The 15,842-nt window shown below is 50.0% G+C and overlaps 1 protein-coding gene across 1 annotated transcript; it reads right to left on the bottom strand.

Annotated features, from left to right (window-relative positions):
* Positions 1-3,619: 3,619 nt before the first annotated feature.
* LOC116361499 (H/ACA ribonucleoprotein complex non-core subunit NAF1-like) lies at positions 3,620-15,839 on the bottom strand. Its single transcript, XM_031815967.1, has 8 exons — positions 15,720-15,839; positions 11,676-12,245; positions 11,284-11,377; positions 10,745-10,827; positions 10,354-10,514; positions 9,704-9,755; positions 7,733-7,844; positions 3,620-4,268 (listed from the first exon to the last, which is right to left on the bottom strand). The coding sequence occupies exons 2-8, from the start codon at positions 12,216-12,218 to the stop codon at positions 3,967-3,969; spliced, it is 1,347 nt and encodes a 448-aa protein (XP_031671827.1). The 5' UTR covers positions 12,219-12,245; positions 15,720-15,839; the 3' UTR covers positions 3,620-3,966.
* Positions 15,840-15,842: the final 3 nt, after the last annotated feature.

Here is a 15,842-nt window from a genome sequence, read left to right as displayed (position 1 = left end):
GAGGAGGGTACATGATGAGGGTATGGACCAGAACAGGGTCATATAGCCCTCAGAGAGGAGGGTACATGATGAGGGTATGGCCCAGAACAGGGTCATATAGCCCTCTGAGAGGAGGGTACATGATGAGGTTATGGACCAGAACAGGGTCATATAGCCCTCAGAGAGGAGGAGGAGGGTACATGATGAGGGTATGGACCAGAACAGGGTCATATAGCCAACAGCTCTGAGAGGAGGGTACATGATGAGGTTATGGACCAGAACAGGGTCATATAGCCCTCAGAGAGGAGGAGGGTACATGATGAGGTTATGGACCAGAACAGGATCATATAGCCCTCTGAGAGGAGGGTACATGATGAGGTTATGGACCAGAACAGGGTCATATAGCCCTCAGAGAGGAGGGTACATGATGAGGTTATGGACCAGAACAGGGTCATATAGCCAACAGCTCTGAGAGGAGGGTACATGATGAGGTTATGGACCAGAACAGGGTCATATAGCCAACAGCTCTGAGAGGAGGGTACATGATGAGGGTATGGACCAGAACAGGGTCATATAGCCCTCTGAGAGGAGGGTACGTGATGAGGTTATGGACCAGAACAGGGTCATATAGCCCTCTGAGAGGAGGGTACAGGATGAGGTTATGGACCAGAACAGGGTCATATAGCCCTCAGAGAGGAGGGTACATGATGAGGTTATGGACCAGAACAGGGTCATATAGCCCTCAGAGGAGGAGGGTACATGATGAGGGTATGGACCAGAACAGGGTCATATAGCCAACATCTCTGAGAGGAGGGTACATGATGAGGTTATGGACCAGAACAGGGTCATATAGCCCTCAGAGGAGGAGGGTACATGATGAGGGTATGGACCAGAACAGGGTCATATAGCCAACAGCTCTGAGAGGAGGGTACATGATGAGGTTATGGACCAGAACAGGGTCATATAGCCAACAGCTCTGAGAGGAGGGTACATGATGAGGTTATGGACCAGAACAGGGTCATATAGCCAACAGCTCTGAGAGGAGGGTACATGATGAGGTTATGGACCAGAACAGGGTCATATAGCCAACAGCTCTGAGAGGAGGGTACATGATGAGGTTATGGACCAGAACAGGATCATATAGCCCTCTGAGAGGAGGGTACATGATGAGGTTATGGTCCAGAACAGGGTCATATAGCCCTCTGAGAGGAGGGTACATGATGAGGTTATGGACCAGAACAGGATCATATAGCCCTCTGAGAGGAGGGTACATGATGAGGTTATGGACCAGAACAGGGTCATATAGCCCTCAGAGAGGAGGGTACATGATGAGGTTATGGACCAGAACAGGGTCATATAGCCAACAGCTCTGAGAGGAGGGTACATGATGAGGTTATGGACCAGAACAGGGTCATATAGCCAACAGCTCTGAGAGGAGGGTACATGATGAGGGTATGGACCAGAACAGGGTCATATAGCCCTCTGAGAGGAGGGTACGTGATGAGGTTATGGACCAGAACAGGGTCATATAGCCCTCTGAGAGGAGGGTACAGGATGAGGTTATGGACCAGAACAGGGTCATATAGCCCTCAGAGAGGAGGGTACATGATGAGGTTACGGACCAGAACAGGATCATATAGCCCTCTGAGAGGAGGGTACATGATGAGGTTATGGTCCAGAACAGGGTCATATAGCCCTCTGAGAGGAGGGTACATGATGAGGTTATGGACCAGAACAGGATCATATAGCCCTCTGAGAGGAGGGTACATGATGAGGTTATGGCCCAGAACAGGGTCATATAGCCCTCTGAGAGGAGGGTACATGATGAGGTTATGGTCCAGAACAGGGTCATATAGCCCTCTGAGAGGAGGGTACATGATGAGGTTATGGACCAGAACAGGATCATATAGCCCTCTGAGAGGAGGGTACATGATGAGGTTATGGCCCAGAACAGGGTCATATAGCCCTCTGAGAGGAGGGTACATGATGAGGTTATGGACCAGAACAGGGTCATATAGCCAACAGCTCTGAGAGGAGGGTACATGATGAGGTTATGGACCAGAACAGGGTCATATAGCCCTCTGAGAGGAGGGTACATGATGAGGTTATGGACCAGAACAGGGTCATATAGCCAACAGCTCTGAGAGGAGGGTACATGATGAGGTTATGGACCAGAACAGGGTCATATAGCCAACAGCTCTGAGAGGAGGGTACATGATGAGGTTATGGACCAGAACAGGATCATATAGCCCTCAGAGAGGAGGGTACATGATGAGGTTATGGACCAGAACAGGGTCATATAGCCAACAGCTCTGAGAGGAGGGTACATGATGAGGTTATGGACCAGAACAGGGTCATATAGCCAACAGCTCTCAGAGGAGGGTACATGATGAGGTTATGGACCAGAACAGGATCATATAGCCCTCAGAGAGGAGGGTACATGATGAGGGTATGGACCAGAACAGGGTCATATAGCCAACAGCTCTGAGAGGAGGGTACATGATGAGGTTATGGACCAGAACAGGGTCATATAGCCAACAGCTCTCAGAGGAGGGTACATGATGAGGTTATGGACCAGAACAGGGTCATATAGCCAACAGCTCTGAGAGGAGGGTACATGATGAGGTTATGGACCAGAACAGGGTCATATAGCCCTCTGAGAGGAGGGTACATGATGAGGTTATGGACCAGAACAGGGTCATATAGCCCTCTGAGAGGAGGGTACATGATGAGGTTATGGACCAGAACAGGGTCATATAGCCAACAGCTCTGAGAGGAGGGTACATGATGAGGTTATGGACCAGAACAGGGTCATATAGCCAACAGCTCTGAGAGGAGGGTACATGATGAGGTTATGGACCAGAACAGGATCATATAGCCCTCAGAGAGGAGGGTACATGATGAGGTTATGGACCAGAACAGGGTCATATAGCCAACAGCTCTGAGAGGAGGGTACATGATGAGGTTATGGACCAGAACAGGGTCATATAGCCAACAGCTCTCAGAGGAGGGTACATGATGAGGTTATGGACCAGAACAGGATCATATAGCCCTCAGAGAGGAGGGTACATGATGAGGGTATGGACCAGAACAGGGTCATATAGCCAACAGCTCTGAGAGGAGGGTACATGATGAGGTTATGGACCAGAACAGGGTCATATAGCCAACAGCTCTCAGAGGAGGGTACATGATGAGGTTATGGACCAGAACAGGGTCATATAGCCAACAGCTCTGAGAGGAGGGTACATGATGAGGTTATGGACCAGAACAGGGTCATATAGCCCTCTGAGAGGAGGGTACATGATGAGGTTATGGACCAGAACAGGGTCATATAGCCCTCTGAGAGGAGGGTACATGATGAGGTTATGGACCAGAACAGGGTCATATAGCCAACAGCTCTGAGAGGAGGGTACATGATGAGGTTATGGACCAGAACAGGATCATATAGCCAACAGCTCTGAGAGGAGGGTACATGATGAGGTTATGGACCAGAACAGGGTCATATAGCCAACAGCTCTGAGAGGAGGGTACATGATGAGGTTATGGACCAGAACAGGATCATATAGCCAACAGCTCTGAGAGGAGGGTACATGAGGTTATAGACCAGAACAGGGTCATATAGCCAACAGCTCTCAGATACAGAGAGGAGGGTACATGATGAGGTTATGGACCAAAACAGGGTCATATAGCCAACAGCTCTGAGAGGAGGGTACATGAGGTTATAGACCAGAACAGGGTCATATAGCCAACAGCTCTCAGATACAGAGAGGAGGGTATCAGAACAGGATCATATTTGTTAATTAAACTGTAGAGAGCTGTTATCATCATCACTACAATAGTCTCTACTACCGGGGATTTAAGAACAGAAACTATTAAAACAGACATGAAATGCAGACAGTAAAAATATACTTGAATGTGTTGATTTGGTCAAACAACGCTGATGAGTGTCAAGGAGGTGAGGTGTACAGTCACTAGTTGTGTGTGTCCTCACTGAGGAGGATAGGGGCCAGTGGGCGGTGGGGGAGGAGGGGGGAGGTGAGAGAAGGGGAGGTTGTGGTAGGGGTGAGAGGGGGGAGGGGACCAGGGGAAGGACATGTGGGGGGGAGGAGGGGGAGGATAGAGGGGGAAGGACTGGGGCTGGTAGGGGGGAGGGTAGGGGTAGTGGGGCTGGTGTGTGTAGTACGGAGCCCCTTCGTATCGGGGTGGGGGACCCCAGTTGTCACGACGGGGCGGACGACTCTGTTGCAAAGGCCTCTGGGACATCTGTGGTCTGGTGACGGAATCTCTATCTGGAAGAGAAAGAAAATTAGGTCACACACACACACACACACACACACACACACACACACGGGTTAAAGCTCAAATGATATACAGCCAACAACCATCACAATCTGAACCAACTGATCACTAACCCCCCACCCCACAACTAGTCATTTAGTCAGAATGGTGGTCCCAACAGCTGTCTATTCATCACTGTGCTGCTCTCTCTCCTCCTCATCACTGTGCTGCTCTCTCTCCTCCTCATCACTGTGCTGCTCTCTCTCCTCCTCCTCACTGTGCTGCTCTCTCTCCTCCTCCTCACTGTGCTGCTCTCTCTCCTCCTCATCACTGTGCTGCTCTCTCTCCTCCTCATCACTGTGCTGCTCTCTCTCCTCCTCATCACTGTGCTGCTCGCTCTCCTCCTCATCACTGCGCTGCTCGCTCTCCTCCTCATCACTGCGCTGCTCTCTCCTCCTCATCACTGCGCTGCTCTCTCTCCTCCTCATCACTGCGCTGCTCTCTCTCCTCCTCATCACTGCGCTGCTCTCTCCTCCTCATCACTGCGCTGCTCTCTCTCCTCCTCATCACTGCGCTGCTCTCTCTCCTCCTCATCACTGCGCTGCTCTCTCTCCTCCTCATCACTGCGCTGCTCTCTCTCCTCCTCATCACTGCGCTGCTCTCTCTCCTCCTCATCACTGCGCTGCTCTCTCTCCTCCTCATCACTGTGCTGCTCTCTCTCCTCCTCATCACTGTGCTGCTCTCTCTCCTCCTCATCACTGTGCTGCTCTCTCTCCTCCTCCTCACTGTGCTGCTCTCTCTCCTCCTCCTCACTGTGCTGCTCTCTCTCCTCCTCCTCACTGTGCTGCTCTCTCTCCTCCTCCTCACTGTGCTGCTCTCTCTCCTCCTCCTCACTGTGCTGCTCTCTCTCCTCCTCCTCACTGTGCTGCTCTCTCTCCTCCTCATCACTGCGCTGCTCTCTCTCCTCCTCATCACTGCGCTGCTCTCTCTCCTCCTCATCACTGCGCTGCTCGCTCTCCTCCTCATCACTGCGCTGCTCGCTCTCCTCCTCATCACTGCGCTGCTCGCTCTCCTCCTCATCACTGCGCTGCTCGCTCTCCTCCTCATCACTGCGCTGCTCTCTCCTCCTCATCACTGCGCTGCTCTCTCTCCTCCTCATCACTGCGCTGCTCTCTCTCCTCCTCATCACTGCGCTGCTCTCTCTCCTCCTCATCACTGCGCTGCTCTCTCTCCTCCTCATCACTGCGCTGCTCTCTCTCCTCCTCATCACTGTGCTGCTCTCTCTCCTCCTCATCACTGTGCTGCTCTCTCTCCTCCTCATCACTGTGCTGCTCTCTCTCCTCCTCATCACTGTGCTGCTCTCTCTCCTCCTCATCACTGTGCTGCTCTCTCTCCTCCTCATCACTGTGCTGCTCTCTCTCCTCCTCATCACTGTGCTGCTCTCTCTCCTCCTCATCACTGTGCTGCTCTCTCTCCTCCTCATCACTGTGCTGCTCTCTCTCCTCCTCATCACTGTGCTGCTCTCTCTCCTCCTCATCACTGTGCTGCTCTCTCTCCTCCTCATCACTGTGCTGCTCTCTCTCCTCCTCATCACTGTGCTGCTCTCTCTCCTCCTCATCACTGTGCTGCTCTCTCTCCTCCTCATCACTGTGCTGCTCTCTCTCCTCCTCATCACTGTGCTGCTCTCTCTCCTCCTCATCACTGTGCTGCTCTCTCTCCTCCTCATCATTCTTATTTATTGCACAATCCATCTATGACAGCTTAAATCCATCTATGACAGCTTAAATCCATCTATGACAGCTTAAATCCATCTATGACAGCTTAAATCCATCTATGACAGCTTAAATCCATCTATGACAGCTTAAATCCATCTATGACAGCTTAAATCCATCTATGACAGCTTAAATCCATCTATGACAACTTAAATCCATCTATGACAGGGTTAGGTCTAATCAAGGGGAATCACTTGAAATGTCCCCATTTGTATTTCTTACAACACGCAGGGTGAACCAGCCCAATACCCAGTCTAATAACTGAACAGGGGAGACTGGGGCAGGGGGTTCCACATGTTGGGGTCTCTCCCAATCTACAGAGTGCTGTACAGCCCAATACCCAGTCTAATGACTGAATAGGGGAGACTGGGGTTCCACATGTTGGGGTCTCTCCCAATCTACAGAGTGCTGTACAGCCCAATACCCAGTCTAATAACTGAATAGGGGAGACTGGGGTTGCACATGTTGGTGTCTCTCCCAATCTACAGAGTGCTGTACAGCCCAATACCCAGTCTAATAACTGAATAGGGGAGACTGGGGTTGCACATGTTGGTGTCTCTCCCAATCTACAGAGTGCTGTACAGCCCAATACCCAGTCTAATAACTGAATAGGGGAGACTGGGGTTCCACATGTTGGTGTCTCTCCCAATCTACAGAGTGCTGTACAGCCCAATACCCAGTCTAATGACTGAATAGGGGATACTGGGGTTCCACATGTTGGTGTCTCTCCCAATCTACAGAGTGATGTACAGCCCAATACCCAGTCTAATGACTGAATAGGGGAGACTGGGGTTCCACATGTTGGTGTCTCTCCCAATCTACAGAGTGCTGTACAATCCTATCAAATGAATGTGTGTATTTTATAGGTGAATGTGTGTATTTATAGGTGAATGCGTGTATTTTATAGGTGAATGCGTCTATTTTATAGGTGAATGTGTGTATTTTATAGGTGAATGCGTGTATTTTATAGGTGAATGTGTGTATTTTATAGGTGAATGTGTGTATTTTATAGGTGAATGTGTGTATTTTATAGGTGAATGTATGCTACATATTAACAATTGTTTGTTGAAAAGATAAAAGGGAGAGCTATATTTCAAACGTATTTCTGAGTCGCTAGGTCAAGTCATGTGGAAATTAGCATCATAGTTTGCTAGGTCAAGTCACGTGTAAATTAGCATCAGAGTTTGCTTGGTCAAGTCATGTGGAAATTAGCATCATGGTTTGCTAGGTCAAGTCACGTGGAAATTAGCATCATAGTTTGCTAGGTCAAGTCACGTGGAAATTAGCATCAGAGTTTGCTTGGTCAGGTCATGTGGAAATTAGCATCATAGTTATCTATGATAAGATAACCTATAGCCCTACTGGTGTTGAGATACACCCCAGTTAACAGTGTGACACAGCCCCATTCTCCCCTAATCTGATGCTTTGCACTGTCACCCACAACATTTTCTTCCCATCGAATACAGACTGTGTGCTTTCTGTCCACGTGGCCACCAACCATATGCTTTGAGAATGCCCCTGTGCTCTGTGGTGATTGGCTCAAATTGCTCGTGTCAAAAGGAGGTGAAGCCGACGAGACCATCAGATTCTCCAGGAGAATTTCCACCAATGGCCTTCAACACACTCCAGACATCGTCCTGACATGAACTGAAGGAAATTCACAGAGGTTTCAGAGTTGACCAGAAACAGTGTATGTGTCTGACCTGGTTGTTGGTCAGCTCTCTGTCCTCTTTCTCTCTCACTCTTCTGAACATTCCCCTTCTTCTTCTTCCTTTTCATCTTCTGTTCTGCCTCATCATCACTGAAGTCTAACGCCTTGAGAGAGGGGAGAGAAGAGGACAGGACAGAGGACAGAGGAGACACAGGACAGAGGAGAGACCAGAGGAGACACAAGAGGGGACAGGACAGAGGAGACACGAGAGGGGACAGAGGAGACACGAGAGGGGACAGGACAGAGGAGAAACGAGAGGGGACAGGACAGAGGAGAAACGAGAGGGGACAGGACAGAGGAGAAACGAGAGGGGACAGGACAGCGGAGAAACGAGAGGGGACAGGACAGAGGAGAAACGAGAGGGGGCAGGACAGAGGAGAAACGAGAGGGGGCAGGACAGAGGAGAAACGAGAGGGGGCAGGACAGAGGAGAAACGAGAGGGGGCAGGACAGAGGAGAAACGAGAGGGGGCAGGACAGAGGAGAAACGAGAGGGGGCAGGACAGAGGAGAAACGAGAGGGGGCAGGACAGAGGAGAAACGAGAGGGGGCAGGACAGAGGAGAAACGAGAGGGGGCAGGACAGAGGAGAAACGAGAGGGGACAGGACAGAGGAGAAACGAGACACGAGGGGGGACAGGACAGAGGAGAAATTAGACGAGACAGAGGAGAGACGAGAGGGGACAGGACAGAGGAGAGACGAGAGGGGACAGAACAGAGGAGAGACGAGAGGGGACAGAACAGAGGAGAGACGAGAGGGGACAGGACAGAGGAGAGACGAGAGGGGACAGGACAGAGGAGAGACGAGAGGGGACAGGACAGAGGAGAAACGAGAGGGGACAGGACAGAGGAGAGACGAGAGGGGACAGGACAGAGGAGAGACGAGAGGGGACAGGACAGAGGAGAGACGAGAGGGGACAGGACAGAGGAGAGACGAGAGGGGACAGGACAGAGGAGAGACGAGAGGGGACAGGACAGAGGAGAGACGAGAGGGGACAGGACAGAGGAGAGACGAGAGGGGACAGGACAGAGGAGAGACGAGAGGGGACAGGACAGAGGAGAGACGAGAGGGGACAGGACAGAGGAGAGACGAGAGGGGACAGGACAGAGGAGAGACGAGAGGGGACAGGACAGAGGAGAGACGAGAGGGGACAGGACAGAGGAGAGACGAGAGGGGACAGGACAGAGGAGAGGGTGAAAGGGAAGAGGAGAGAAACTTTATTATCCAAAGAGAAATTTGTCTTGACATCTTAGATGCACCATCACAATACAAGTGTGTGTGTCTCCCCGAAACCTTACTAAAATTATATGCACTTTGTACTAATCATACTACATACTGTTTAGTATAAATATATTCAGTAAGCAACACATCAACATCCTACCCTCATCCACACTGAGAAGGCTTCATCTAATCAGCAATTGTGTTTGTTGATAGTCAGTCCTCTGGCGGCAGGTAGCCTAGCGGTTAGAGCGTTGGGCGGCAGGTAGCCTAGCGGTTAGAGCGTTGGGCGGCAGGTAGCCTAGCGGTTAGAGCGTTGGGCGGCAGGTAGCCTAGCGGTTAGAGCGTTGGGCGGCAGGTAGCCTAGCGGTTAGAGCGTTGGGCGGCAGGTAGCGTTGGGCGGCAGGTAGCCTAGCGGTTAGAGCGTTGGGCGGCAGGTAGCCTAGCGGTTAGAGCGTTGGGCGGCAGGTAGCGTTGGGCGGCAGGTAGCCTAGCGGTTAGAGCGTTGGACGGCAGGTAGCCTATCGGTTAGAGCGTTGGGCGGCAGGTAGCCTAGCGGTTAGATCGTTGGTCGGCAGGTAGCCTAGCGGTTAGAGCGTTGGGCGGCAGGTAGCCTAGGGGTTAGAGCATTGGGCGGCAGGTAGCCTAGCGGTTAGAGCGTTGGGCGGCAGGTAGCCTAGGGGTTAGAGCGTTGGGCGGCAGGTAGCCTAGGGCCTGTGTGGCATTATGGGTAATGTGTGTTCCCCACCTCTGGTGGTGGTTCCTGGTCGTTCTTCCAGGAGGCGTCGGAGCCTTTCAACCTAAACACACACACACACACACACACACGTCAGCTTCAATTATACATGTGTGTACTGACCGTCGTAGCTGCTCAGTGAGGATGTAGAGGGTGTAGTCAGTGTACTGACCGTCGTAGCTGCTCAGTGAGGATGTAGAGGGTGTAGTCAGTGTACTGACCGTCGTAGCTGCTCAGTGAGGATGTAGAGGGTGTAGTCAGTGTACTGACCGTCGTAGCTGCTCAGTGAGGATATAGAGGGTGTAGTCAGTGTACTGACCGTCGTAGCTGCTCAGTGAGGATGTAGAGGGTGTAGTCAGTGTACTGACCACCGTAGCTGCTCAGTGAGGATATAGAGGGTATAGTCAGTGTACTGACCGTCGTAGCTGCTCAGTGAGGATATAGAGGGTGTAGTCAGTGTACTGACCGTCGTAGCTGCTCAGTGAGGATGTAGAGGGTGTAGTCAGTGTACTGACCGTCGTAGCTGCTCAGTGAGGATATAGAGGGTGTAGTCAGTGTACTGACCGTCGTAGCTGCTCAGTGAGGATATAGAGGGTGTAGTCAGTGTACTGACCGTCGTAGCTGCTCAGTGAGGATATAGAGGGTGTAGTCAGTGTACTGACCGTCGTAGCTGCTCAGTGAGGATATAGAGGGTGTAGTCGGTGAGAGACGGGGCGTAGAACATGGAGTCCTTCAGCTTCACTCCTCTCTCTGCGATGTCACTCTCTGAGTTAAACCTCAACACATAGAAGGGACTGGAGACCGGCCCAAACACCTCAAATACCTGGAGGAGGAGAGAGTTAAACCTCAACACATAGAAGGGACTGGAGACCGGCCCAAACACCTCAAATACCTAGAGGAGGAGAGAGTTAAACCTCAGCACATAGAAGGGACTGGAGACCGGCCCAAACACCTCAAATACCTAGAGGAGGAGAGAGTTAAACCTCAACACATAGAAGGGACTGGAGACCGGCCCAAACACCTCAAATACCTAAGACTCTAAGCCCATCTTACCTTGCCCACGGCCAGCCTATCAGAGTTGAAGATGACGCTGTCGTCCTTCAGAGGGGGCGTGTCCTTCAATGACTGAATGATCACTGTTGAGGAAACACAACAGACACCAAGAGGGGTCAGGGGGTGTAAGGTGAAGGGCAGGGGCATTCAGTCACCAAGAGGGGTTGGGGCATTCAGTCACCAAGAGGGGTCGGGGGCATTCAGTCACCAAGAGCGGTCAGGTGGGTGTATATATAGGGGGAGGGACTAACCCAGCTGTTGGATGATACTGGTGACTGGTCCTAGGGGGAGGGACTAACCCAGCTGTTGGATGATACTGGTGACTGGTCCTAGGGGGAGGGACTAACCCAGCTGTTGGATGATACTGGTGACTGGTCCTAGGGGGAGGGACTAACCCAGCTGTTGGATGATACTGGTGACTGGTCCTAGGGGGAGGGACTAACCCAGCTGTTGGATGATACTGGTGACTGGTCCTAGGGGGAGGGACTAACCCAGCTGTTGGATGATACTGGTGACTGGTCCTAGGGGGAGGGACTAACCCAGCTGTTGGATGATACTGGTGACTGATCCTAGGGGCAGTATCTCCGCCTCCTCTGGTAGAACAACCGTCAACTCCTCGACAGCAGGCAACTCCTACACACACAAACACACATTTCATTTACACGTGAATATGGCGCTAATTTTATTTTTTACTCACATGAAGTTCTGAATTAGAGAGGTTAGAGAGAGGCCAGTTAGAGAGAGGCCAGGAGTTAGAGAGAGGCCAGGGGTTAGAGAGAGGCCAGGGGTTAGAGAGAGGCCAGGGGTTAGAGAGAGGCCAGGGGTTAGAGAGAGGCCAGGGGTTAGAGAGGAGCCAGGGGTTAGAGAGAGGCCAGGAGTTAGAGAGAGGCCAGGGGTTAGAGAGAGGCCAGGGGTTAGAGGTCAGGGGTACCTCAGGCAGGATCTCATCCAGGGTTTTGATGGAACAGGGTTTCCTTGCCCGACTGAAGCCTTCGTCGTCATCATCATCTTCATCTGCCTGACCTAACACAACAGCCAGCGTCACACCGGAGGAAGAGGAGTCTGAATCACTGTCTGAGGAGGAGCTGCTGCTGTCCTGCTGGTCCCTGACACACACACCGTCCTGTAACGTCAGCAGTACCTGGGGGGGTTCCTGAGAGAGATCCTGGGGGGGGTCCTGAGAGAGGTCCTGGCGGAGGTGTGTGTGTGTGGTTCCATCTCCCAGCTCGGAGCTCGAGACAGAGCTGAGATTCTCTGTAACCTCCATCTCCTCTGCTCCTCCCGTTAACTCTCCCGGTAAACGGCTGTCTGAGGTCACGGAGGTCAGTCCCTGAGGTTCTGTCTCAGCTGTGCATCCATCCTTCAGGTGCTTGGTGCTGGTACCGTTGTTCAGTTCCAGTTCCTCTCCGTGTGTCTCTGCTGAGCTCTGAAGAACCTCCTGTACCAAAGCTGTCTCCTCTGGTTGGGCCTCCATCCCGTTGCTGGGTAGAGACTATCACACCTGGGGACAAAGACAGCACAACTACAATCAGCTGGGTAATAGTCACTAGGAACCACACAGAACGGAAGCTAACAGACGCAAACGGAACAAAGCGTGCTGGCTAAGAAACGCTTTGGCCTAGTTTTGTTGCAAAACGTTGTTGTACTTTGTGCACTAATGAATACACCCCTGGTTGCCTCACAAACCACAGTGTGGATCTGTACAATCTGGACCTGTATTCTCTGCCCACACAACCACTAAGCAACAAAGTAGCTATCATCTAGTATCTATGGCTCAGTCAAACAGTAACCTGTTCAGTTGCCAAACCAGGGTGGAGGAGGTGGAACCCCTCAGAGTGGTGATCTGCTCTGATTGGGCTGCAGTGTTGAGTCGTGTGAAGACCAGTAGGTCAGATAGAGGAGACTTGTTCAGAGTGGTGATCTGCTCTGATTGGGCTGCAGTGTTGAGTCGTGTGAAGACCGGTAGGTCAGATAGAGGAGACTTGTTTATGGAGACGATGGTGCTGTTAATGGGATTGGAGAGGATGGGAGTGGCAGTAAGCTTTTGTTGGGTTCCCACCCATGTTGGTGTGGAGGGTAGAGGTCGACCGATTATGATTTTTCAACACCGATACCAATTATTGGAGGACCAAAAAGGCCGGTACCGATTAATCGAGGCAGTTAACCCACCGTTCCTAGGCCGTCATTGAAAATAAGAATGTGTTCCTAACTGACTTGCCTGGTTAAATGAAGATTAAATAAAGGTGAAAAAATAATAATAATTCAGCAAAACCGGTGTTCAAAAATAACGATTTCCGATTGTAATGAAAACTTGAAATCGGCCCTAATTAATCTGCCATTCCGATTAATCGGTCGACCTCTAATCGTAATAATGACAATTACAACAATACTGAATGAACACTTATTTTAACTTAATACATCAATAAAATCCATTTAGCCTCAAATAAATAATGAAACATGTTCAATTTGGTTTAAATAATGCAAAACAAAGTGTTGGAGAAGAAAGTAAAAGTGCAATATGTGCCATGTAAGAAAGCTAACGTTTCAGTTCCTTGCTCAGAACATGAGAACATATGAAAGCTGGTGGTTCCTTTTAAGATGAGTCTTCAATATTCCAAGGTAAGAAGTTTTAGGTTGTAGTTATTATAGGACTATTTCTCTCTATACCGTTTGTATTTCATATACCTTTGACTATTGGATGTTCTTATAGGCACTTTAGTATTGCCAGCCTAATCTCGGGAGTTGATAGGCTTGAAGTCATAAACAGCGCAATGCTTGAAGCACAGCGAAGAGCTGCTGGCAAACACAGGAAAGTGCTGTTTGAATGAATGCTTACGAGCCTGCTGCTGCCTACCATCGCTCAGTCAGACTGCTCTATCAAATCATAGACGTAATTATAATACACACAGAAATGCGAGCCTTTGGTCATTAATATGGTCAAATCTGGAAACTATCATTTCGAAAACAAGACGTTTATTCTTTCAGTGAAATACGGAACCGTTCCGTATTTTATCTAACGGGTGGCATCCCTAAGTCTAAATATTGCTGTTACATTGCACAACCTTCAATGTTATGTCATAATTATGTACAATTCTGGCAAATTAATTACGGTCTATGTTAGGAAGAAATGGTCTTCACACAGTTCGCGACGAGCCAGGCAGCCCAAACTGCTTGGACAGAATGCAAGAGAAGTGACAACTTCCCTAGTGAAAAGAAATTCATGTTAGCAGGCAATATTAACTAAATATGCAGGTTCAAAAATATATACTTGTGTATTGACTTTAAGAAAGGCATTGATGTTTATGGTACATTGCTGCAACGATAGTGCTTTTTTCGCAAACGCGCTTGTTAAATCACCCGTTTGGCGAAGTAGGCTGTGATTCGATAAATTAACAGGCACCGCATCGATTATATGCAACGCAGGACAAGCTAGTTAACCTAGTAATATCATCAACCATGTGTAGTTAACTAGTGATAATGTTAAGATTGGTTGTTTTTTTATAAGATACATTTAATGCTAGCTAGCACCTTACCTTGGCTCCTTGCTGCACTCACATAACAGGTAGTCAGCCTGCCACGCAGTCTCCTCGTGGAGTGCAATGTAATCGGCCATTCCGATTAATCGTCGACCTCCAGTAACAACATTCCAAACGTGTTTAGTAGCGTCTAGTCTATGTGTGGCATTAGTTCCACCGTTTGTATCCGTTTCAATGGAGGTACTACAAATTCCTCTATTGTGGATAAATGGCTTCACATAGGATAGATTACTCTCAACGTGCCCCTGATTCTGAATGTAGTCATGGCATGCTTGGTCCAATCAGTGGAGGCTGCTGGGCAGAGGACAGCTCATAATAATGGCTGGAACCAATCAGTGGAGGCTGCTGAGAGAATAGCTCATAATAATGGCTGGAACCAATCAGTGGAGGCTGCTGAGAGGACAGCTCATAATAATGGCTGGAACAGAGCTAATGGTATGTCATCAATCACCTGGAAACCATGGAAACCACTTGTTGCATTTGATACCATTCCATCAATTCTGCTACAGCCATTACCACGAACCCGTCCTCCCCAATTAAGGTGCCACCAACCTCCTGTGGGTTCAATATCAATTGAGGAGAGAATATCCACCGAATATAAAACACATTTCTGCCATTTTACCCAGCCCCATTGGTCAACTACCCAGCCCCATTGGTCAACTACCCCGCCCCATTGGTCAACTACCCCGCCCCATTGGTCAACTACCCAGCCCCATTGGTCAACTACCCAGCCCCATTGGTCAACTACCCAGCCCCATTGGTCAACTAACCCGCCCCATTGGTCAACTACCCAGCCCCATTGGTCAACTACCCAGCCCCATTGGTCAACTACCCAGCCCCATTGGTCAACTACCTCGCCCCATTGGTCAACTACCCAGCCCCATTGGTCAACTAGCCAGCCCCATTGGTCAACTAGCCAGCCCCATTGGTCAACTACCCAGCCCCATTGGTCAACTAACCCGCCCCATTGGTCAAACACCCAGCCCCATTGGTCAACTACCCAGCCCCATTGGTCAACTACCCAGCCCCATTGGTCAACTACCCAGCCCCATTGGTCAACTACCCAGCCCCATTGGTCAACTACCCAGCCCCATTGGTCAACCACCCAGCCCCATTGGTCAACTACCCGCCCCATTGGTTACTTTCTGGTATTAACTTTAGAACTAGCTGGATAGCTAGTATACCAGCCATATATATTGAAGAAATACGTTTTACAATCGGAGTTCATAGCACAGGAGTTAAACTCGTAGCTAGCTAACGTTAGCTGGGTAATAAAACAGTTATGTAGCTTGGTTGGCATTCTCAGAACCAGATAACGTTACTGTTAGTCGGCGTTTTAAATTGTCCTTGGTATTGTATCGCCAATTCTGTATTATACCGGTGGCATTATTACAATGTTGTTTATCATATTGCAAACGTGTAGATGAAGATGGACTTACGTTCGAGTAGTTAAGGCTACAAAGCTGTTCTCTCGGCAGTCTGCTCTCTGCTACTCTCAGTAACGTTACTCTGCTGTTCGCAACACGTTTTGATTCGGAAACAGCGTGGTCTTGTTGTCTTCC

Source organism: Oncorhynchus kisutch, unplaced genomic scaffold (assembly GCF_002021735.2).
Source record: "Oncorhynchus kisutch isolate 150728-3 unplaced genomic scaffold, Okis_V2 scaffold719, whole genome shotgun sequence".
NCBI classification, from domain to species: Eukaryota; Metazoa; Chordata; class Actinopteri; order Salmoniformes; family Salmonidae; genus Oncorhynchus; species Oncorhynchus kisutch.
The sequence above is the reverse complement of the archived record's forward strand: the minus strand, read 5'-3'. Positions and strand labels throughout refer to the sequence as shown.

Coding starts and splice junctions, on each gene's coding strand:
- LOC116361499 (XM_031815967.1), bottom strand. CDS start 12,218: ATGGAGGCCCAACCAGAGGAGACAGCTTTGGTACAGGAGGTTCTTCAG. Junction 11,378..11,675: donor TGGATGAGATCCTGCCTGAG/GTACCCCTGACC, acceptor TTGTGTGTGTAG/GAGTTGCCTGCTGTCGAGGA. Junction 4,269..7,732: donor GAGAGCTGACCAACAACCAG/GTCAGACACATA, acceptor TTTCTCTTCCAG/ATAGAGATTCCGTCACCAGA.